At 48.1% G+C, this 22,995-nt stretch overlaps 1 protein-coding gene across 1 annotated transcript; it reads left to right on the plus strand.

Moving 5' to 3' along the window:
* LOC143394879 (signal-regulatory protein beta-1-like) lies at positions 1–22,708 on the plus strand. The gene is made up of 7 exons (XM_077109044.1): positions 1–120; positions 10,784–11,137; positions 15,798–16,115; positions 16,605–16,937; positions 17,286–17,291; positions 21,793–21,904; positions 22,516–22,708. The coding sequence occupies exons 1-6, from the start codon at positions 48–50 to the stop codon at positions 21,900–21,902; spliced, it is 1,194 nt and encodes a 397-aa protein (XP_076965159.1). The 5' UTR covers positions 1–47; the 3' UTR covers positions 21,903–21,904; positions 22,516–22,708.
* Positions 22,709–22,995: the final 287 nt, after the last annotated feature.

Raw genomic sequence — 22,995 nt, forward strand, 5'->3', positions numbered from 1 at the left:
ATCTCCCAGCACAGACCCTGGGACAGGAAGCTCCTCAGGGCTCCACCATGTCTGCACCTGCCTCCTGGCCCCAGCGTCCCTGTCCTGTCCTGCTGCTGACCCTCCTGCTGGGACTCACAGGTGAGTGAGCTCTGTCTGGGGAGAGTCCTCTGTCCTGTCCCCTGGGTCAGCTCTGCCCTGGACTCCCAGGGACTCAGGACAAACACAGGCTCTGCCATGGAGGCTGGGACAGGGCATCATCTGGAGCCCAGACCAAGGGTCCTGAGCAGTGTCTCTGGGAGGCCTCCCCTGCAGCTGGGGCCAGAGGCATCACATTAGCTCATGCTTCAAACAGCAGCGACAAGAATGACCTGCATATTGTAATATTTTGTCTCACAAAATACATTTCTAGAAGATCAGTGTTTATATCCTGATAATTTCTGAGACACCAAAGATGAGGTGACCTTCTCAAGGCCATGGAGCAAGCAATCTCTCTATGTCTCTCTCTCTGTGTCTCTCTCTGTCTCTGTCTCTGTCTCTCTCTCTCATAGTCTGACCTTGAGGTACATGGCTTTGTCCCATCATACCTTCCCCTCCAATGATTTGCTGCCTCCCACAGGCCCAATAGCCATGGGGACAATCAATGCTGGACTGAAACCTCTAAAACTGTGAGCTGTCATCCTGCTTTTGTCTTCATAAGTGGATTTGTCTCAGGTATTACTTACAGTAATGAAGAGTTGACTGGCACAGGCTGTGACGATGTCCTTACCCTTATCTACATCATAGGGGGCCAGTGGAAGGCTCCAGGCCTCAGGAAATCTACTGAGTAATGACTTTTAATTTTTTGAACACTCACCATGGCCAGACTCTCTGAAATGCTGTACAGCTCGTCAGGTGACCATGACACCCGTAGCAGACACTCTGGTCACCCACCTTACAGCTAAGAAGCAGAAGCACCAGGAGCTCCGTGGTGATTCAGAGGCAGTGCTGGGGCTGGGGTTTGGGTGCAGATGCTCTGATCTGGAGCTCGTGGTTCAAACACCATCTTCTCAAACTCTGTGGCCCTGACCCTGCATGTGGCCAGACATTGTTTTACTGGTGTGTAGCATGACATCATGGGGTCAGATGTCTGCTTCCAAAGACCTGGGCATCTCATGCTCATCATGGTGGTCTAGAGACCCCAAGAGGATTTGGATCTTGTTTCTTTTATTATGTTTATATTTGAAGACAATAAGAAGGCTTCCTGGTTTAAATTTGTATATGAAGCTAGTAAACAATGCATATATAGATTGATTTACACACTTTGTACAGCTTCTGCCAATGGGTGTAGACAATGGTAGAAGAAAAGGGTTTGTGGTTTTCTTCTCCTGGGCTCTTCTACTTCCTGACTATTTCTGCAAATAGTTCTTGTTTTGCTAAGTATTCTGTGTGGGAAACTCAACTTGTGGCCATTTCTACAAAATGCATCCACTGCAATTGGACTTCTGCAATGCAGGGTTGTGGCACTGAGCAATTCACACACTAAGTACACACTGAGTGTACACCTACTGCGTGCAGGAATTGTTAAGGAAACTTGCAGTGAATTTAGCTTAAAAGAGGCAAAGCATTTGCCCTAGGGACAATGATGGTGTGCAACACATAACAAAGAGATAAATCGTATCACATATTGAATAGTGATCAATGCAACTTGAAAACTATCAGCAGGATAAGGACACCAGAGAACAAGTGGGAGAGGCACTGCAAATGCAGTGATCTGGGCGGGCATCACTGAGAAGGGGAATTTGAGCCGAGATTTAGAGGAGGGGCAGGAGCAGCCCTGAGGTTTTCTGGCAGAAGGGCTTCCTGATAGAGAAACCCCATGTGCACAGGGCGTGAGAGCAGATGTCCCTGCTGTGTTCAAGGGACTTCCTCTCACTCTGATTGAAATGGGAGCCACTTCCAGGTGTGGAGCAGAGAGGTGAACTGCCCTGAGCTCAGGAGGCTGCCTGGGCTTTGCAAGGTGTGTTGTCCTTGGGTCCCATGCTTCAGAAGGAGGCTCTGGTTAAGGGGTGGAAGGCAGCCACATCCCACTGACTTCCAGGGTGTATGGTGGGTGGCTGTGCCATTCCTACAGTCCACGGATTTCCATTACGTCCACTAGGTTAATTCTTAGGGTTCCAGCTAGCCATGGGGCCTGGTGGGAGGTGACCCCTCTGATACCCAGGCTTTGGGTAAGGGTCTAAGCATGGGGAAGTCACCCCATCCTGCCAGTGGGAAAGGCCAGATGGTCTAGGTTTTGCTTTATCTTCTCCTGATGATGCTTTCGTAGCTGTGGGAGCAGTTGAGGTGATCAGTGTTCACGGAGCATCTAAGTCCTAGAGAGCCAAGGGGTCAGCAGACAGCTGTTGTTTTCATGATATGTAGACAAGTCCATGAGGGGAAGAATTTTCCAAAGCCAGGGGGCAGTTTATGATCCTGGTGAGTGGTCCAGGGACTCCAAGGGGAATTTCTGTCTGCTGCTTAAATGGAATAACAGGGGTGTGTGTTGGTCTTTTTTAAAATTTTTAATTTTTTTATTTATAGTTATACAGGACAGTAGAATGTATTTTGACATATTATACATACATGGAGTATGACTTCCCATTATTGTGGTTGTACATTCTGTGGAGTTATACTGGTTGTGCATTTATATATGAATATAGGAAATTCATGTCTGAGTCATTCTGGCTTTCTTATTCCTATCCCCACTCCCTTCCTTTTATTTCTCTTTGTCAAATCCAGTGAACTTGTATTCTTTCCTCATCATGTTCCGTTGTTGTGTGGTAGCCTCTGCATATCAGAGACGAGATTGGGCCTTTGGTTTTTTTTTTTCCAGACTGGCTTATTTCACTTATCATGATTGTTCCATCCATTTAATGGCAAATTTCATAATTTCATTCTTGTTTATGACTGAGTAATATTATATTGTGTATATACACCATATTTTCTTTATCTACTATTTGTTGAAGGGCACCTAGGTTGGTTCCATAGCTTATCTATTGTGAATTGAGCTGTTTTAAACATTGCTGTATCCATGTCACTGTAGATGCTGATTTAATGTCCTTAGGGTATAAACAGTGAATTATGTTAGCTGGATCAAATGGTGATTCCATTCCAAGTTTTCTGAGGAATCTTTATACTGCTTTCCATAGCGGTTGCACCAATTTGCAGTTCCACCATTAATCTTTGAGTGAACCTTTTATTTCCCCACACATACTTGCCAACATTTTATTGTTACCTGTATTATTGATAATTGCCATTCTGACTGGAGTGAGATGGAATCTCACTTTAGTACTAATTTACATTTCTCTAATTGATAGAGATGTTGAACATTTTTTCATATACTTGTTGACTGATTATATTTCTTCTTCTATAAAGCAACTCTTCAGTTCCTTTCCCACTTATTGATTGGGTTATTTGTTTGTTTGTTTTGGTGTTAAGTTTTTTGAATTCTTTATGTATCCTTGAGATTGATGCTGTGTCTGAGATGCCAGTGGAAAATTTTTTCCCATTCTGTAGGATCTATGTTCAACTTCCTGATGTTCCCTTTGCTGTGAAGATGCTTTTTAGCTTGATATCATCCCATTTGTTGATTTTTGATTTTACTTCTTGCACTTTAGGAGTCTTGTTAAGGTAGTTGATTCCTAAGCTGATATAATTTACAGTTGGTCCTGTTTTTTCTTCTAGTTGGCACAAGGTCTCTGGTGTAATGCCTAGGTCCTTGATCCACTTTGAGTTAAGTTTTGGACAGGGTTAGGGATAGCAATATAATGTCATTTTGCTACATGCATCTGTCCAGTTTTGTTAATACCATTTGGGAAGAGGCTATCTTTTCTCCAGCGTAGGTTTATGGTGCCTTGTCTGGTATGAGAGAACTGTGTATGTTGGTGCATCTGTTTGTCTTCCAATCTGTGCCATTGGTCTTCATGTCTGTTTTGGTGCTGAAACCATGCTGTTTTTGTTACTATGGCTCTGTAGTATAATTTCAGGTCTGATGTGATGTCTCCTGCTTCACTTTTTTTGCTGAGGATTATTTTTCTGATCTGGGATTTTTACTTTTTCAAATAAATTACACGCCTGCTTTTTCTATTTCTATGAAGAACATTATTGGAATTATAATATGTATCGCAATAAATATGCATAGTGTTTTTGGTAGTATAGCCATCATGACAGTATTAGCTCTGCCTGTCCAAGAACATGGGGGGGATTTTTACACATTCTAAGGTCTTATTCAATTTATTTCTTTCGTATTTTGGACTTCTCATTGTAGAATACTTTTCATTGTAGAGTACTTTTCATTGTAGAGGTGTAATTTTCTGGATCTTCTACATATAGAATTATGACAGTGGCATAGAGAGATGGTTTGAGTTCTTCTTTTCCTGTCTGTATCCCTTTAATTTCTTTCTTCTGTCTAATTGCTTGGCTAGAGTTTCAAGGAAGGTGTTGAATATAAGTGGTGAGAGGGCGTCCCTGTGTTGTTCCAGTTTATAGAGGGAATGCTGACAGCTTTTCATTGTTTAGAATGGTGTTAGCCTTGTATTTTGCATATATAACTTTGAAAATGTTGAGGTATGTTACCATTATCACTAGTTTTTTAGTGTTTTGAATATGAATTGATCCTGAATTTTGCCAAATGCTTTCTCTGTATCAATTGATATAATAAAGTGATTCGTGTCTTTATGTCTATTGACATGATGAATTATGTTTATTGATTTCCATATGTTGAACCAACCTTGCATTCCTGGGATGAACCTCACTTGATCATGGTACATTATCTTTTTAATGTTTTTTTAATGTTATTTTCAGTATTTTATTAAGAATTTTTGCAGCTATGTTCATCAGGGATATTGATCTAAAGTTTTCTTTCCTTGATGTGTCTTTGTCTAGTTTTGTTATCAGGGTGATACCAGTCTCATATAATGAGTTTGGAAGGATTCCCTCCTTTTTTATTTCATGGAATCATTTGAGGTTCATTGGTGTTAGTGCTTCTTTGAAGACCTGTTCCCAGTAGGCTGAGAATCCATCAGTGTGGGCTTTTCTCTGTTCATCAGCTTTTGGTAGCATTTTCAATTCCATTGCTTAAAATGATCTGTTTCACTTTTCTATGTCTTTCTAATTCAGTTTGGGTAGATCATATGGGTCTCAAAATTTGTCAATGTCTTTAAGATTTTCTGTTTTATTAGAATATATATTTTCAAAACAGTTTCTGATTATCTTTTCCATTTCAGTAGTGTCCATGGTGATATTTCCTTTTTCATCATGAATTTTTATAATTTGAGTTTTCTCTCTCCTTCTCTTGGTTAAGCAGTTATAACATTTATTCTTTTTTCAAAGAACCAACCTTTTGTGTTTTCAATGTGGAAAATTGTTTTTGTTTCAATTTTATTGATTTCAGCTTTTATTTTAATTATTTTTGTCTTGTACTGTGTTTGGTGTTGATTTTTTTCTTGATTTTCTAGGGCTTCAGATGTAATATTAAGTTATTTATTTTGTGACTTTCTATTGTTTTAATGAATGAGCTCAAAGCAAGTAACTTTCCTCTTAGCACTGCCTTCACAGGGTCCCAGAGCTTTTCATATGTTGTATTACTATTCTTATTTACCTCTTAAGGGTTTGCTTTTAAATTTCCTCTCTTATTTCTCCTACTATACATTGGTCACTTAAAGTGTAATATTTTGTCCCCAGGTGTTAGAGTAGCTTCTTTTTTTTAAATCATTGATTTCTTATTTATTCCATTCTCATTCATCAACTGTGGGGTACCAGAGTGAGGGGTATTCAGTGGTATTTGATCCCCACAAAACAGTACAAATTCAGACAATACCTCACAAGCTACCCCAGCCTGGGCTCTGGGATTGATGGGGAGATGATGTGACATTCTTTCCCAGTGCAAAGCTACTGTGGAGACTCCAGGCTGCTCCCTAACTGTCCTCAAGCCTGTGTTGGCTGTGAACCTTTCCAGCAGCTATGATGCAGACATAGCTTGGACCTTCCCTCATCATTGCTCTGCAAAGGGGAGTCCCACCTCCTCTGCCTGGGAAGGCAGCTGGGAAAATGCCAGGGGGCTTTGTTCCTCTATTTTTTTTTACTATTTTATTTATTTTTTTGAGGGTGGAGCACTTATGAATTTTACAAAATAATGGGTTTCCCTGTGGCATATTCATACATGTGTATAACATAATATGATCAAATTCACTCCTAATGCCCCTGACACCTCTCTGTACCCTCTCCCTCCCTGTTTCCCTCCCCCTTTCACTTTCATGATGTCCTCTTTTTCCCCCTGTCTATTTTCCACATATGGAAGAAAACATTACTTGTCTCTCTGAGTTTGTCCTATTTTGCTTGACATGATGATCTCCAGCTACATTTTTTTTCTCCTGAAAATGTGTAATTTTATTCTTCTTTATGGCTGAATAAAATTCCATTATGTACATGTGGCACATTTTCTTTAGCCTTCATCATTTGACAGACACTGAAGTGATTCCATGACTTGCTTATTGTGAGTTGTGCTGTGATAAACATGGGTGTCTAAGTCATCTTTCCTTTTTGCCATGATCCCAAAACTAGACATGAATATTTAGAGGAGGAAATGATTAATTTGGGGATCACAATTTCAGAGGTCTCATCCTATAGAGGCTCCATTCCTCGGGAATAGAGTCAAGGCACAACATTATACCAGGTGTATGTAGGAGAATAAGCAAGTCAGGACATGGCCACCAAGAAGCAGAGAGAGAGAGAGAGAGAGAGAGAGAGAGAGAGAGAGAGAGAGAGAGATAAAGCTCCCTACAAGGACCACATATGGACCCCACAGGCATGCCTCCATGGACCCACCTCCTTGAGCCACACCAGACCTGTTTGCAGTCACCCCTCAGCTAATCCCTATGAGGGGACTAAGAACTGCCTAGGTTAAGGCTTTCAGAACCCAGTCATTTCAACCCTAAACTGATTTCTTGCATTGTCTCACATGGGGCTGGTGAGGGACTCCTCATGTCTAAACCATGACAATCTGTATGCATGTGCCTCGACAGTTCTCTACTCTATACTGATTTTAATTCTTTAAGATAGATACCAAGCAGTATTAGATTTCCTCATACACTGGTTGTGCTTTTAGTTTCTTGAAGAACCTCCACACTGACTTCCATAGTGGGTGTACTAGTTGACATTTTCACTAACGTTAGTGAGAGGTCCCCTTTTCCCACATCCTCACCACCATTTATATTTTGGATTCTTGATAATGGCCATTCTTACAAGAGAGAGATTCAGTCACAATATGGTGGGAACTCTATGCAGCTTGGACTGTCTGAAGGAAGTAGGTCCCTGGGGCATGTCCCTGAGGACTGTGTTTTGTCCCTGGATCTTCATGTCCACTTGCTCTTCCCACCACCACTGCCTTCCTCCTCCTCCTCCTCCTCCTCCTCCTCCTCCTCCTCCCCCACCCCCTTCTCCATCACCTTCTTCCATACACAGACTTACACCCTGTCATGGACATTCTGCCTCGTTCCTGTTGACAGTGGACTGGCCTCTGCATTTGTGAGCCCAAAGTAGCCTTTTCTCCATTAGCTGTTCTTGTCAGGTATTTGATCACAATGACACAAAGTTGACTAATGCAGAGGGACAGGGGTTGTCATTCTGAGGAACAACAGGGGACACAATTATGTCTTGTAATTCTTTATTTGTGACCATTTAACTTTTTTTTTTTTTTGTAGGAGGAGGGTGGTTACTGGGGATTGAACTCAGGGGCACTCAACCACTGAGCCACACCCCAGCCCTATTTTGTATTTTATTTAGAGACAGGGTCTCAGAGTTGCTTAGTGCCTAGTGCTTGCTGAGGCTGGCTTTGAACTAGGGATCTTCCTGCCTCAGCCTCCCAAGCCTCTGGGATTATAGGTGTGCACCACTGTGCCTGGTGTGACTATTTAAATTTAAGAGAGAGACTCTAAGCCTGTCAAAGTCCAAGCACATTTTCCAGGGGAGATTTATCACCTCAAATTATATCTTTGGGCTTCTGAAGGAGGGAGAGCTCAAACTGTTCCTTCCTCTGTTCTCCTTGTACCAGGAGCCACCCATCACCTTGGATGGCAGCCATGGATGGGTGCCCACAGAGCAGCATGGACATTTAGGAGGGGTAACAGAGGAGTGTCCTTGGGAGGGGGACCATGTGAAGTCAAGAGGGAAAAGAACCATTTAACCTTTCCTATGAATGCCACTCACCACAGGGTGGACACTGTGTTCAGGCTCATCCAGCTGTTGTGTGGACCTCTGCCCCCTTGACTCTCACAGGACCACTCAGCAATGGACACTCAGCACCTCATGGAACTACACACCCTCCAGCAGGGGTCCTTCCTCAAACCACTTTCCCACACAGTGCACTGGCAAAGAGCCAATTCACAGGGTATGGTGTTCCAGATTCCAATGGTAGGATGATTCTGCACCTGGGGTCAAGACTAGGAGCTGGTATCTCAGTGGACATTCTTGGGGTTGGGACAGGAGCAGCAATGTAAGGTGGAGAGTGTTAGCTGCTCTTTGAAAAAGCCACAGAGAACTGCACAAAGCAGGGCACAAGACATCCAGCAGGCCAGAGAGCTGTGCAACATGGTGGAGCCATTGGGGACAGCCAGGGTGGGGCATGAGCAGTCAGAAGCCATGCCCCAGGGACTTTGCACCTGACTTCAGAATGTCCCTTCCTCATCTCCACCGTGTGGCCAGTGGGAGGGTTAATCAGAACATAAGGATCACCCCAACATATGTGGGAACTGCACCTGGAAAGACACCAGAAATTGAAGATTTTTCAGAAACACAGTTTTTAGACAGAACTCGTGGGCAAGTGCCTGACTGGGGGTCCCTGCAGAGCACTCAAGCCAATATTGTGAAGGACCCACAGGTGTGTGGGAATGCCACTAGATCCCAGTCCAGGGAGAGCCACAGGGTTGAGAATGGCTTATCTCATTGATGTACGTGTTGGCTGAATGAAGTGTTCACATCTGTTTGTGGGGAAGCTGAGGCACCAGGAAGTTTAAAACACTTTTAAGATATTTATTTTTTGTGCACCTTGGCCTTATTATCTACAGTACTTTCATTTCAACCTAATGGCCTCCCTTCAAATTTCCTGCAGGACATTTCCAGTAGTAGTGCTCCACTCAGTTTTTATTATCTGGAAATCTTCATTTCTCATTTATGTTGGAAGGACAGTTGTGCCAGGGATAGAATTGTTGGTACCATTTTTAGTCAACACTTAGATCAGTCATCTAACTGCCTCTGATTCCCCTCATTGAGAACTTGATACAAACCTTAGGAAGCCCTCCTGTGTCTGGTGAACAGGCCTCTCTTTCTGCTTCAGCGTTTTCTCTTTTACTTTATCTTTGGCAGATTGGTTTCCACGGTGCCTCAGTGTGGGTCTGCTCACGTTGATGGTCCCTGGAGTTTGTTCAGTCTCTTGGATTAGAACATTCATGTACTTGATCAGATTCAAGATTGTGGAGGACATTTCTCTTCAAATAAACTTTTGTCATTTTATTCTTTCTTGTATCTCTGGGAGCCTCGCATGTTTATCAATGCTCCTTCTGACATCCTGAGGCACTTTAGGTACTTTTTAAGATTCCTTTTTTCCCTTTTATTTATCTATCTATCTATCTATCTATCTATCTATTTATTGTGAATTGCAGACTCAGCAATGTCTATGGGTCCTACTCCACATTTTGTGATTTTTTTCAGCTGCCTGTTCAAATCTATTGTGGAATCTTCAGTGAACTTCTGAGTTAATTGAGTTTATCAACTCCTAATTTCTGTTCCTTTTTAAATACATTCTCTCTCTTTGCTGATGTTCTCATTTTGCTGACCACATTCCAGATTTTCTTTCCACTTCATCCCAATTTTCCAGGAGCATGTTGGAGACAGCTGCTTCACAGGCTGGTCTCTTTTCAGGTGGGGCCCAATAGATCACTGGGGTCCTGAGGAGGACAGGGCAGGAGGGTAAGAGTTAGGGAAGGACATGAGATGGGGAGGCAAGAGGGAGGAGGAACAGGAGGATGGGAAACAAGGGAAGCAGCCCAGGCAGCCCCCTGGGTGTGGAGAGCAGGGAACAGCCTCCTAAGGAAAGAGCTCTCACGAGGACCCCTGGGTGAGGCCAGTGACAGTGAATTTGGGCTCTGATGGTCAGGACCATAACAGATAGATTTCTGTTGCTGTAGGCACTAGGTGTGCAGTCCTTTGTCACAGCAGCATTAGAAACTTACACAGTGTGATTGTACTGTGGGGAGATATGTGAGGGGCTTCAGCAATGTTTCATTTCTTACTTGAGCTGCACGTTCATTGCTGAATGCACCATGATCACTCCAGGCTGAAGGAGGGAACCCCATCATGAGCTGGAATCTCTGTGGAACAGGGAGCTGAGCCAAGACTCACAGTCAAATGCATGTCCCACTAATTGTATCCACACTTCCACAAAACTCAGGAAACCCGAGGCACAGGAGCTTAACCAATGTCATGGTCCATAAGGGCCAGTGACCTTGTGGTCAGAAAGGGAAGAGCAACAAACAGTTGTGACACATGAGAGCTCAGGGGGGGCTCAGGCCCCAAGTCCCCTCCCCCCACCGTGCTCAGGGCTCTGGGCCTCAGGGGCAGGTGTCTCACAGTGTGGAGGTGCAGGCCAGGGAGGCTCAGTGGGAGGACACGCCCTGTGCTGAGCTCAAGGCCACTCTGGGCACTCAGCCAGTGACAGGCTTTGCTGATACCACGTGGTAAACCAAGAGGATCCCCAGGATGAGCAGTGACCACCCTGTGTCCCCCCCAGGAGCGGCTGCTCAGGAGCTGCAGGTGATCCAGCCTGAGAAGTCAGTGTCTGTCGCTGCTGGAGAGTCGGCCACTCTGCACTGCTCTGTCACCTCCCTGCTCCCCGTGGGGCCCATCCGGTGGTTTAAGGGGACAGGGCCAGGCCGGGAGTTGATCTACAACATTAGAGAAGGCCACTTCCCCCGAGTCACAAATGTCTCAGATGTCACAAAGAGGGACAACAGGGACTTTTCCATCCGCATCAGTAATGCCACCCCAGCAGACGCCGGCACCTACTACTGTGTGAAGTTCCAGAAATCGACCCCTGTTGATAAGGAGCTTCAGTCTGGACCAGGCACCGAGTTGTCTGTGCGAGGTGAGTGCAGCTGCCTCCTCCTCCCTGGGGTGGGACAGGAGGTCAGGGGTCACGCCCTCCACCCTGGGGCCCAGCTGAGAAGCAGGAGCAGCACTGGGTGCTCCTGTCATGACTGCTGTCACCCTTCTGCAGGTCAGGGAGGCAGAGGCCTGTGGAGGCTGTGCTATTTGGACCAGGCTCCATGGCTGGTAAATGGGGGGCATCTGCACCCCTCACCTGCCTGCTCCACAGCCCTGACCTTTTCCAGTCTGGCCTGCCCTGTGGCTCCCCAGCCGAGGGCTCTGAGGGTTTGAGGGACTTGCCAGTCACAGAGCCAGATTGGGTCTGCTGCCCTGTGTGGGTGAACCTTCTCTCTACCACCAGCACCCAGGACCCACTGTGTGCCAATCCGCACTCTGGATGCTCTGGAAAGAGCTGGGAGCAGATCAGGTAAAGTTCTCCTCCCACAGGCTACTGCTCCTGTCCCTCCCTGAGGACCAGGCCTCCAGAGCAGGGAGGGGGCAGGGCATGCTTTCCTTCCTTCCCCTCCTGGATCAGCACCTGAGAGGACTCTGACAGGCTCAGGTTCCCTGTAGACCTGGGGCCCTGGTGGAGGAGCTGCCAAGAGGTTGGGCCTTTGCCCTGGGTCTGTCTGTAAATCCCTGTGTCTCAGGGACTAGCCCTCACAGGCCCTGCAGGGCAGGAGCAGAGCTGGGTCACTCACCAGGGAGTGTTCCCCATGTGGGTGACATAGGGGTTCCAGGTTCAGGAAGCACAGGTGCTCACTGTGTGGTTCCTGCAAGAGGCCCTGCATGCTCTCCCTAAGCCATGAGGCTGAGGTGGTCAGCACACATGGACCTTCACACCTGTGCCCACCCCTGTTGACCTGGGGAGCTGGAGGCCCAGCAGGCCCTCTCTCACACAGCACATTAATGCCAGGAGGGGACAGAGCCCAGACCTGACTCCAGCCCAGGCTCCTGCTGTCCTGGGAATAGACATTGTCCCCACAGAGGAGCCAGGGCACAGGAGGGGCTCAATATGGACCCACTGGGCAGGGAGCAGCGTATTTCTCCCCCTGCATTTCCCACAAGTTTATGAAGCCACTCACATTCACACCCTGAAGCCCACAGTGAGTGGAGAACCTCCCCAAGTGTCAGCCACATCTCCCTCCATTGGGAGATGCCCCAGCAGGACACACAGAGATGGTCTGTTGTTTCAATAAGGGCAAAAGACTTCTTCCTGGGGAAATATTATTGATGCTCTTGTTGTCATGGTGGGTGGGGTCGGGGGCTCCCCACTGGCTGTGCATAGGACCATGGGGGAACCTGAGCACAAAAACTCCCAGACCCAGGCTTCACCTACAAATGTTGCTTTAAAAGGTCTGAGGAGGGTCTGGGCTTCTGAAGTTTTCACTTACTCCAGAAGTTTCTAACACATGGCCAGGGCTGTGGACTCCTGAGGTAGATGTCCTGAAGATCGGAAGGAAAGCTGGGTTCTTTCCTCTGGCAATGAAGGAGAGCACGGGAGCCTTCTCGGGTGTGGCTGCTGCTGAACAGCAAGTGCTGGGCTCAGCTCCCTGGGGCTGTTGCAGGGTCTCCCAATGGAGCCTCCTAGATCCAGGGTCACCCCAGAGCCCACATCTGACACACTTTGCCTTTGAAGAGGAGCTGGAGCCCGGAAGCCCTGGCTCTTCAGGATACAGTGCTCTCTGCCTTGATGTCCCAAAATGTCACTGAGGTGTCTGTCCCTTGCCCCTTCACAGAGCCCCTCTTTATGGAAACAGCCTCTCTGGATGAAACCCCTGTGCTGCTGTTCATGATGTGAGAAGCCCTTTGCCACCTTGTTTCCAGTGGGGACTCTTTAACAAACAGGAAGAGTGGGGGCGGGGGTGGGGTGGGGTGCAGCTCAGTCGTGGTTCCTGCTGAGCCCCCCTGAGGCCCTGGGTAGACTCTCAGGACCTGGGAGGGGGCAGGGAAACAGGGGGAGCCCCGTCATCCTGGGGTGTCTGCTCCTCCTCTCACACAGGTCCTCCTGGGGGCTGCAGGAACAGGATGGAGCTTTTCCTGGGGTCCCCACGGCATTTGTTGATCCTCTGGCTTCTAAAGAATGACTGTGTGCTTTCAGAAGGAGTGAGGATACAGCCACAGGTGTCATGCATTAGGCTCCTACTGCATGCCAGCTGTGCCTTGCCTTTAAGCTCCTCTTGCAGGTTGCATTATCCTGTGTGTAGAGGAGAGCAGTCTGATCTCTTCCCTCTCCCCTGGCCTGGTGCTGATGGCTGGCCATGCCCCTGTCTGAGCCTTGTCCTATAATGGGCTCTTACTAGCACCTCCTCATGGGGCAGCTGGTTAACAAGAGCTGAGGGGCTCCGGGAGCTCATCCCAGGCTCAAAATGCTGAGCAGCTCCTGATAAGTGGCTACAGAGTCCCTAACCCCTGTAGGGACTTCCAGGCTGCTGTGGTCTGGGTGACTCCACTTCTTCAGTGACACCCTGAACATTGTGCCCTCTGGGTTGGGTGCATGTCAGGCAGGGAGGTCAACATTTGCTGATAGAAACCTTCATGATATTTGGTGCCTAGTGACAGCTGTAGAAGGTGCTGGGTGGTGGTAAGCAATCTGGAGACACCAAGGGACCTGTCTAAGGACCCATCCACAGGCAAACAGCCTCCTGATGCTCTCCCCTGAGTGCCCTCAGGACCTGCTCAGGGGCCTGGGTCTGCATCTCCTGTAATTAGCCATCAGTTATGAACTCAGCCCTGTTCAGTGACCTGTGACTCCAATGCCAAGTGAAACCCACATTCAGAAAGCACCTCTTCATCCTCTCCCTCTCACATCCAGGTCTTGGCCCAGGTGAGGCCCATGGCATGTTGGTGGAAAGAGGAACAAGTCGGCTGATGTCACGAGGGGGCAAAATTGTGATGTATGCAGTCGAGGGGAGAAATAAAGAATGTTCCCGTGTTTCTGCCCCTTTCAATGCTTTATTCACTCAAATTACTCAATACAATTTCACTCTATAGGTTCTTAATCAGGAAAACAACAATCCTTAATGCTAGGCACTGCAATAGACAAAAATCAGTTCACAGCAAATAATTCTAGATTAATTCTAAGCACTGCAAAACACACTTAATCCTGACAGGCTAACGACAGACATTCCCTCTGCATCCTAAGTTCAAAGTCTCAAGCCTTAGGCTTTATGTCCAGCAGATGCACACTCACTCAGACTGCGGTGATGAGGTCGGGAACCAAGGCAGGCTTCTCCTGGCAGGGAGTGGACGACCGGTTGAGGAGGGGGTCGTAGGGAGGAGTTGATGCTCTCACCGAGGTCCAGAAGAGGCCATAGAGTTTGAGAGCGGTGAGGAACATGCAGAGGCTCAGGAAGGATGACAAGAGAAGGGATGTCAGGTCCTCCTCAGACTCTCCAGCTCCAGCTCGAGTGCATCCTTGTTTCGGCTGCTGAATCCCTGTTCATTTGCTCTATCATTTATACTAAAATTTGGGGCTTTTGACCCCCCTTTCAATCCTTAACAGCTACCACTGGATTTCTCAGTGACATTTACCCTGGGGTCAGAAACATCTGGTCTGGGGGTCTCCATCCTTATCTTCTCGCCTTTCCCTCTTATCAGGTGAGGACAGCCTGCCAGGGGCTTCACCCTTTTTATCAGGGTGAGGGGAAGTGACTTGTTTGAGGCCATACTGGAGGGCTCTGTGGGATGTGCCTGGTGAGACTGCAGGTTTCAAACTGGAATTTTAAAAATAGAGTTGCTTAGGCTCAGGCCTAAGGCCGTCTTGACAGCTGATATCAGAATCAGCTGTGAACCAGCCCTGCACAGAACAAAGCCTGGTATAAGAAGGGACCTGGGCTTGTTTTTTGCTTTTTTTTTTTGCTTTGAAAAGGATTGAAACCAGGGGTATTTTAAGACTGAGCTACATCCTCAGCCCCTTTTATTTTTTATTTTGAGGAAGGTTCTCATATGTTTCCCAGTCTGATTTAAATTACAATCCTCCTGCCTCAGCCTCCCCAGTCTCTGGACAACATGCCCGACCATTTGCTGAGATTCCAGGGGCAGCTCTGTGTGACCCAAAGCCACCTGTGCTCAGTGTGGCCTGGGAGGGGACTTGCCAACCACCCCATCCCACAGATGAGGTGCTGGGCAGTTTCTCAGCATGGAGAGCTGGCTTCTATGTTCATTTTAGTGTCCTGGTACTATTTGTCCCCTGTATTTGTTTCTAAATATGACTCCCCTTGGTGTCAAGCATTCCAGGGCAGGCCAGCAGGAAAAGGTTGTTAACAAAGAGTGAGACAGGGCTGTGGGGTCCTCCCTGGGCCGAGGTTGGTAGCAGTGCCCTGGTGCTGAGAGGAAGGCTCTGACCTCAGGCCTGGAGCAGCACCTGGACTGTTGGTCCTTTCTGTCATTTGCCCAGGGACATGAGGGTAGGGACACCATACAGGGATCAGCTCAGCACCCAGAGCACTTTATTAGGAGCATTAAAAAATTGTCCTGTCATTTTGAGTGTAGCCCAGTGACAGAGCATGTGTTTAGCAGGCACCTGGGGCCAATTCCTAGCACAGAAAATAATAATAACTCCAACAATAACATCGGGATGATTCTTAACAGCATCAGTTGCTGTGCTCAGAAGGGATCTCCCAATCACCTCACTTGTCTGTCAATCCCCTTCACAGCCAGACCTTCTGCCCCCATGGTATCGGGTCCTGCGACCAGGGCCACACCTGGGCAAACAGTGAGCTTCACCTGCCAGTCCCACGGCTTCTCCCCCCGGAACATCATCCTCAAGTGGTTCAAAAATGGAAATGAGCTCTCGCACACCCAAACCAGCGTGCACCCCACGGGAGAAAGTGTGTCCTTCAATGTGTCCAGCACAGCCCAGGTGACCCTGGCCCCAGGGGATGTCCACTCTCAGGTCATTTGTGAGGTGGCCCATGTCACCCTACAGGGGAGCCCTCTTCGTGGGACTGCCAACTTGTCTGACACCATCGGAGGTACAGGACCCTGCTCCCCACCTCAGCCCACACTGGCCACCCAGCCTGCTGCTCCCCAGGGGCCTTTGCTCCAGGACTTCAGTGGCTTAGGCTCTAGTTGTCAGCAGTGCTGTCACCTGCCATCACATGTGGACTCCTGCCCTGTGGCCAGCATGTGCTGGTGGCTTCATTTCATTGAACATCAGCAACTACCACTGCTGAGCTCCTCCCAGAGCCAAGCCTTGACGTGAAGGAGGTTTCATCCATTGTGCTCACTTCCTGCAGCCCAGGAGTTGGGCTTGTCAGCCTCACTCACTTACCCTCAGGGGAGCTGGTCCCTTGGCACCTGTGGGTGGCAGGCCCTGTGGTTAGTGATTCCCTCCCGTGCAAACCCCCAGTGTCTGAGCCCCTCTGCATGCCTGGCCCTGTCCCGAGGGAGGCCCTTGCCCTGCTGGGAGGAGCTCAGCTGTCTGTCCCATAAGGTCACAGCTTCTCCCTGTGCTGTTTCAGTTCCGCCCACCGTGGAGGTCACCTCACAGCCCACCATGGCAGGGAATCTGGTGAACATCATCTGCCAGGTGATGCAGTTCTACCCCCAGAGCCTGCAGCTGACCTGGGTGGAGAATGGAAATGTGTCCAGGACAGAAACAGGCTCGACCCGCTCAGAGAACAAGGACGGGACCTTCAACCTGACGAGCTGGCTGCTGGTCAACTCCTCTGTGCACAGGGAGGACGTGACGTTCACCTGCCGGGTGGAGCATGATGGGCAGCCAGCCACCACCAGGAGCTACACCCTGAAGGTCTCTGCTGGCCCCAGGGAGCAAGGCCTGGACAACACCCCTGGTGAGGCCTCCATTCCAGCTGACCGAATGCTCTAAACTTCACCTTGACTCTGTGTGTTGTGACCTGAGAGCAGTGACCCCCCTTCCCACAGGGCACCCAGAGCCTGGGAACAGCAGCGTCTTAGTCAGCTCCCCACACCACACTCTGGGGGTCTCCTCTGTGGGGTTGGGCACACATCTCATGGGGCCTTCAAACAGGGACACTAAGGAAGAGGTCAGGTGGGGATGGGCCTGTCCTGGCACCTGCCACTTGCCTTCTTCACCTGACACTCACCATGTCCTCAAGGTCCTCTCTCTGTGTCTCTCTTTCCACCCACATTGAGGGTTCCCCTAAATCACACAGTGACAGAACCAGGTAACTATCACCTGCTGAGGAAAGTACTTCTACCTCCTGAGCTTCAAGTGACCTGACTGGAGATGGACACATGCCCAAGATGGAAATGGCCTCAGTCGTCACAGAGAACAAGGATGCGACCTGTGACCACATTAGTGGGCTCCTGGTGGACTCCTGTGTGCAGAGTGGGGACGTGGTGGCCACCTGCCAGGTGGCACGCAGCCAGCCACCTCCTGAAGGATAATTATTTTAACTCCCCCAGAAGGAGCAGGGTACAGACCCTTCCCTGGCGAGGGTCAGTGTCTAATCCGAGCAGCTCAGAAGGCTGAGGCAAGAGGAAGGCAAATTCCAGGTCAGCACCTGCAACTTAGTGAGGCCGTGAGCAACTCCTGGAGGCCCTGTCTCTAAATCAATATTAGAAAGGGCTGGGGAGGTGGTTGTGTGGATCCGCACCACTGGGTTCAGTCTCCAGGACCAAAATGGAAAACATATCTCCCTGGGGGGTCTCCACACCAGGTGACTGTGTCTTTTCTGTCTTGTATCTTTTTGTTTTAATTTTTTAGTCCTAAATTTCGTATTCCTATCCATTACAGAATAATTCACAAGTCTATAAATATGTATTATAACCTTAAATTCCCCTCCATCCCCCACTCCCTACCTCGAGAGTCTCCACTGTCAGGAGCTTGGTCCATCTCTCCATGGATCTGACATAAACAGACTTTAACGAAGAAAGGGAGGGAGGGGGACTGTCCTGTCCTACTGTCTGCCTTTTGTCTATCCACCTATCAGTTGCTCTCTTCTTTTTCCTCAGAGTCTCTCCAGCCTTCATTCAATATTGGAATTTTCCTACACATCTGTAGCCTCACTCGACAAATGCTGGTGCCTACCAGGTGAAATCTGGAAAGGACTCCCTGAGGATGGAGAGACTGTTTGGACCAGGCCCCTAGGTGACCTTGAGTGGTCCTCACGGGGGTCTTAATTTCCTCCTGATTTTTGGTCTCAGACCTACTGAAGTGAGGATCCTCAAAACCTCATCACAACATCCAAATTTCTGCTGGTGTATATTCTCCTTTGATGCTCCAACTACCTGTGTGTTAGGAGTTTACAGAAAGGGAAACTAGGACAGCCCTGGAGAGCATTGGGAGCGTTGCTGATGGCTTCCTTCCCTGGCTTGTGGAAACTATCTAAACTACTCTAAACAAATCTAAAGTCACTGGGGTCAGGGCCAACAGCAGCTATACAGCAAATTTTTTGCTAATTAAAAAAATGTTCCTACTCCCATAAACATTGTCCTAAAGACCAACAGCATTCTGGAGACCCCATTCTGTGGCCCAGTGTGCCCTATTTCCCTGTGTGACCACAGGAGCAGGTCTGGACTCCTACAGACTCTTTCAAGGTCCAGGTTCCTTCCAGCATGCCCTATCATGGGCCTCCTGTGCTGGGTCAACACTGGGCCACTGATTTATCCCTGTCCTGTCTTGCAGGAAGAGTAATGATTAGAAGTGAGAGACAATTTTCCTCATGGTAGGAGATACATGGAGGCTGCCTAATCCCATCCACTAATCACTTTGCCAGAAATGCACACCAGTGCCAGTGGAGTCCACAGCTGGAATGGTCGAATGATGAAGGACATTCTTCTACCAATCCAACAGCTTTGTTCCAGTTAATAAAAATAATGATAATTTTCTCTAATCATAAAAAATAATTGGAATATGTATTCAGATTTTTCAGAATTCCTTTTATTGCTCTTTTCTCTGCACCAACATTGGTTTTAATTCATCCTTTAGTGCATGGTACAACCTCCTTACAAAACCATCTGGGTATGAAGAAGCCTTTCCCCAAGATTTAGAAATTATGTCTTTCCTTAGCAGTTAAAGACCATTCATGTGCTAGATTTCATTTTGGGTGCATTGCGGTAGGTACCTTGAGCCTCTTGAAGCTGTTTTAGTCTATTTTATGTACATTGTCAACTTCATAATTGCAGATTTCAGTCTAAAATCTGCATAATCTCTACAAATACACTCTGCTCCCTGTTTAGTCTTGATGTTACTAGTATGTCCTTTCTCTCTGTATCCTCCTCCTCATCATCAGTGCAAGAGCATTTTCAATTTTATTGATCTTTTAAAGGTACCAACTTTGTGTTTCAGTGATCTTCTCTATTACTTCCCTGTGTTCCATTTTATTGAATTTTGACTCTTTTCTTTATTATTTCCCTTATTCTGCTTGCTTGGGTTTCATCTGGATCTTCTTTTATTGCTTCTGTGGGAGGAGGCTTCAGTTATTGATCTGAGACTCTCCCAGTTTCCTGTGACACACCTGGACACCGGCTGAAAACTGCATCCTGAGGCCCAGCCCATGGGACGTGTGCCCTGGGGCATCCCAGATCCTCTCTGTAACATCAGACCACAGCACTTCTCCTTTCTGGGATGAAGTGAGGATTTCATGATGCAGGAGAGGTATCTTTTTGGGGAAGGGACACGGAAGATGGCACTGGATATCTTTGGAGCAGAGTTAATTGGCAGCCATCCTGCTGTGACTGTGGTCAGCAACCCAGAAGTCCACTGAAGGTCTTCGAGTGCTTTGATCTAATATAGCCCTGACCTTCATATCCAGCTTCTACAACTTCCCAAGGGAAAGCCCTTGAACCTGAGGATTTAAACTCCGCTGAAGCTCTGCTACTATTGGAATTACATCCAGGAACCAAACCTCTGCTTTTGCTGTCCTCTGGCTCAAAAAGACAAAAGAAATCCTCCAGGAACTCCTTTGGCTCCCAGACTTCACCTTTACCATGAGATGACTCACGTTTAGCTTCTCATTGTCTTTCCCCAGAGGGAATGATGCCCAGAAATAGCCCTCCAATGCCAGAGCCTAATACCAACCATTTCCTAATTTATGTTCAAGCACCAGATGCCAAGAGCACTCTCTTCCTGAGGACAAACCACTTCATTTCTGGTGACAGAGTGAACAAGGGCACCCCAACACAGGCCAGTGCCTGCCCAGGTGCCACTGACCCCCAGCACTGGGGCCATGTTAGCAGCCAGCTGATGAGTCCCAGGTTCAAACTCACAGGGTAGAGTCTGATTCCCAGACCTCTCCTGGAGCTGGGTTTCCATAGGAAGTGCCCTCTGTGATGGACATAGGGGATCAGGGAGCTTCCTGGAATGTTCTGAGGATCAACATCAGGGTGTCTCCCACCTGAGGAGAGAAGAAGCAGCAGCTCAGCTGCCCCCACAGAAGCCAGAGGAGCCCCAGAGCTGCTTTCAGTGGAGGAGGGGGAGGCCTTCCACTCCCTGCTCACCGGGCTCTGAGCTGGTGCCTTCTAGAGGGAGGAGGGGGCAGGAGTGCAGCTCTCCTCCACTGAGGGGGAGTCCCAGAGCTCCACTCAGCTGAGAACCATGGCCCCCAGCAGGGCAGCAGTGTCCACTCCTTCCTATGGACCTGGAAGGATTTCTTTAGTTACAAAAAATTTCCATTGTTGTTAGCATCATTTTAGAGGAAAAGGGCCCATAGTGACAAAGAAAAGACTCCACAGGTCTGCTTCTCTGGAGATGGCTTTGTGTGTCCAACAGGAAGACTTCAGGTGACACAGCACTGGAGGGGTGGTCTGCTCTTTGGATATTTTGGTCCCTCACACATAGGAGAAACATTTTCTTTACCCATAAAAGTGTTTTTCAGACAGAATTTTTATTAGATCAACTTACACCTTCTTAGCAGGCTTCTCAAGGTCCTGAGACATAGGGTCATTCATTTACACATGGTACTGAATAGGCAGCCTTGCTGTCCTCTGTCACCATGAAATGGTCCTCACCCTATATGCACGCCTCATTGAAAATAGTTTTCTTGACATAGGAGAAACATTTTCTTGACCCAAAAAATGTTTTTCAGAGAGAAATTTTATTAGTTCATCTTACACCTCCTTATCAGTCTCCCCAAGGTCCTGAGACACAGGGTCATTCACACACCCATGATACTGAGCAGGCAGCCTTGCTGTCCTCTGTCACCATGAAATGGTCCTCACCCTATATGCACTCCTCATTGAAAATAGTTTTCTTGGCATGAAGACACTGGACATTGTTTTGGTACAAAAATCATGATCTTAGGTTTGACCATATAGGACTCCAGAGAGGAGCTTCTCTGGGTTTGGATTCCTCTAAGCCATGGCTCTCCCTAAGCCCCCCAGGCCTCAGTCTCCATAACAGGAGGAGATGATGGTCGCTCTCCATGAGATGGTGAGGATCAAGTAGGAATCTCCATGGCAGGTGGGCAGTGTGCATGGAGCTCATGTTTTCACCTTCCCTCAAGGAGGACACTCTGGGACCTGAGGCTGGGTGAATGGGAATAAGGAGCCTCTTGACCAGGCTTCTGCCTCAGGATGACCAGGGCAGCCAGGACCGGGTGTGTGAGCTCAAGCTTCACAATTTTGTTGGGCCCAGGTAGCCTCACCTTGCCAAGTTCAGACTCCTAGGAATAGACATGTAGGAGTCCTTCTAATCGCTCCCTCTTGTCTCTTGATTTTTAGGAGCAGTGAAGTCTAGTCTTCCTTCATACCTCATAGGCCTGTTCCTTGGCCCGAAGATCCTTGTAGGAGTCAGTGTCTCAGCCCTCTACGTCCACAGGAAGCAGAAGTCCTGACTGTAAGTCCCCAGGAGGGAGGGTAGAGCACAGGCTGCTGCAGAGGGGGCAGGGCCAGGGGGAGTGCAGCCCACCTGTGCACAACTGCAGAGTCAGTGGGTCTAGAGACCAGGAATACATGCCTCAGCACCCTCAGGGTCTCAGGAAACTTCTGTGGGGTCCCAGCTCCAAGGAAGTGTGGAAGTGTGTGTGTGTACAGGAAGTGAGGAGGTGAAGGGTTGGCAGTGGATGTCCACTGAGTCCTAAGGACTCCAGAGAGGATGAGCTAAAATCATGCAATGAGGGTCAGCAGATTTGGTGTGGCACTTGGAGACCACTCCTAGACTAGTCCAATAGTCAACTGCTGGGCCTCCATGGACAGGAAGGTCCTACCATGTGGAGCAATGTTGAGAAGTTCTAGATGGGCTGCTGTCAAGGCTGCTCTCCTTATGACTTTCATTGTAGGGAAAGGGAAAAGGAGTCAGGATACAGGAGAGGCTGAGCTAAGAGTCCTGCCTTGGGGCTTGGTTTCCTCAAGACCAATGTCCCTGACAGTCACCTGAGGACATCATTGATCTCAGGAAACTCTCATGAATGGTGAGCAGATAATTGAATGTGGACATGTTTCCCACAGATCCTTCCTCATTTGTGCTGCATGGGAGTCTCAGTTTCTGCCACCTTCTTACTGCACCGTGAAGCTCAGCCTGAGAGAAGGAGCTGTGGAGATGCCTCTGTAGATGCTGTTCCAAATGCCTCCTCCCAGGACATACACAAGCCCACAGGCCACTGATGCTCCTCTGCCCAGCCCTTGATGCTCCATGGCTGAGTCTGCACTCATGGTTCTGAGCATGGCCTTGGGACATGCCTCTGGACAGCAACTCATGACCCCTCCCCAGAATATGACAAGCAAGTCCCATCCAAACTCATCAGGATGGCTTTCCTCATTGGTTTGGGTTTGGCCATCAAGACCCAAAGTCCTCACTCCCAAGAGTCATTTTTTTTTGCCTGCCTACCCCTCCTCTCCAGCCTTGTTGAGCTCCTCAAAGGAAACTCTTTCTGGTTTAATGAGAAAATTTATCCTCAATCCTGTTTACCTAAGTGTCCTTGCTTAACC

Source organism: Callospermophilus lateralis, chromosome 3 (assembly GCF_048772815.1).
Source record: "Callospermophilus lateralis isolate mCalLat2 chromosome 3, mCalLat2.hap1, whole genome shotgun sequence".
In the NCBI taxonomy this organism is placed as follows: Eukaryota; Metazoa; Chordata; class Mammalia; order Rodentia; family Sciuridae; genus Callospermophilus; species Callospermophilus lateralis.

Bases quoted from the DNA above. Each gene is read 5' to 3' on its own strand.
- LOC143394879 (XM_077109044.1), top strand. From the start codon at position 48: ATGTCTGCACCTGCCTCCTGGCCCCAGCGTCCCTGTCCTGTCCTGCTG. The intron at 121-10,783 runs GTGAGTGAGCTC...TGTCCCCCCCAG, and splicing joins CCTCCTGCTGGGACTCACAG to GAGCGGCTGCTCAGGAGCTG. The intron at 16,116-16,604 runs GTACAGGACCCT...GTGCTGTTTCAG, and splicing joins CTTGTCTGACACCATCGGAG to TTCCGCCCACCGTGGAGGTC.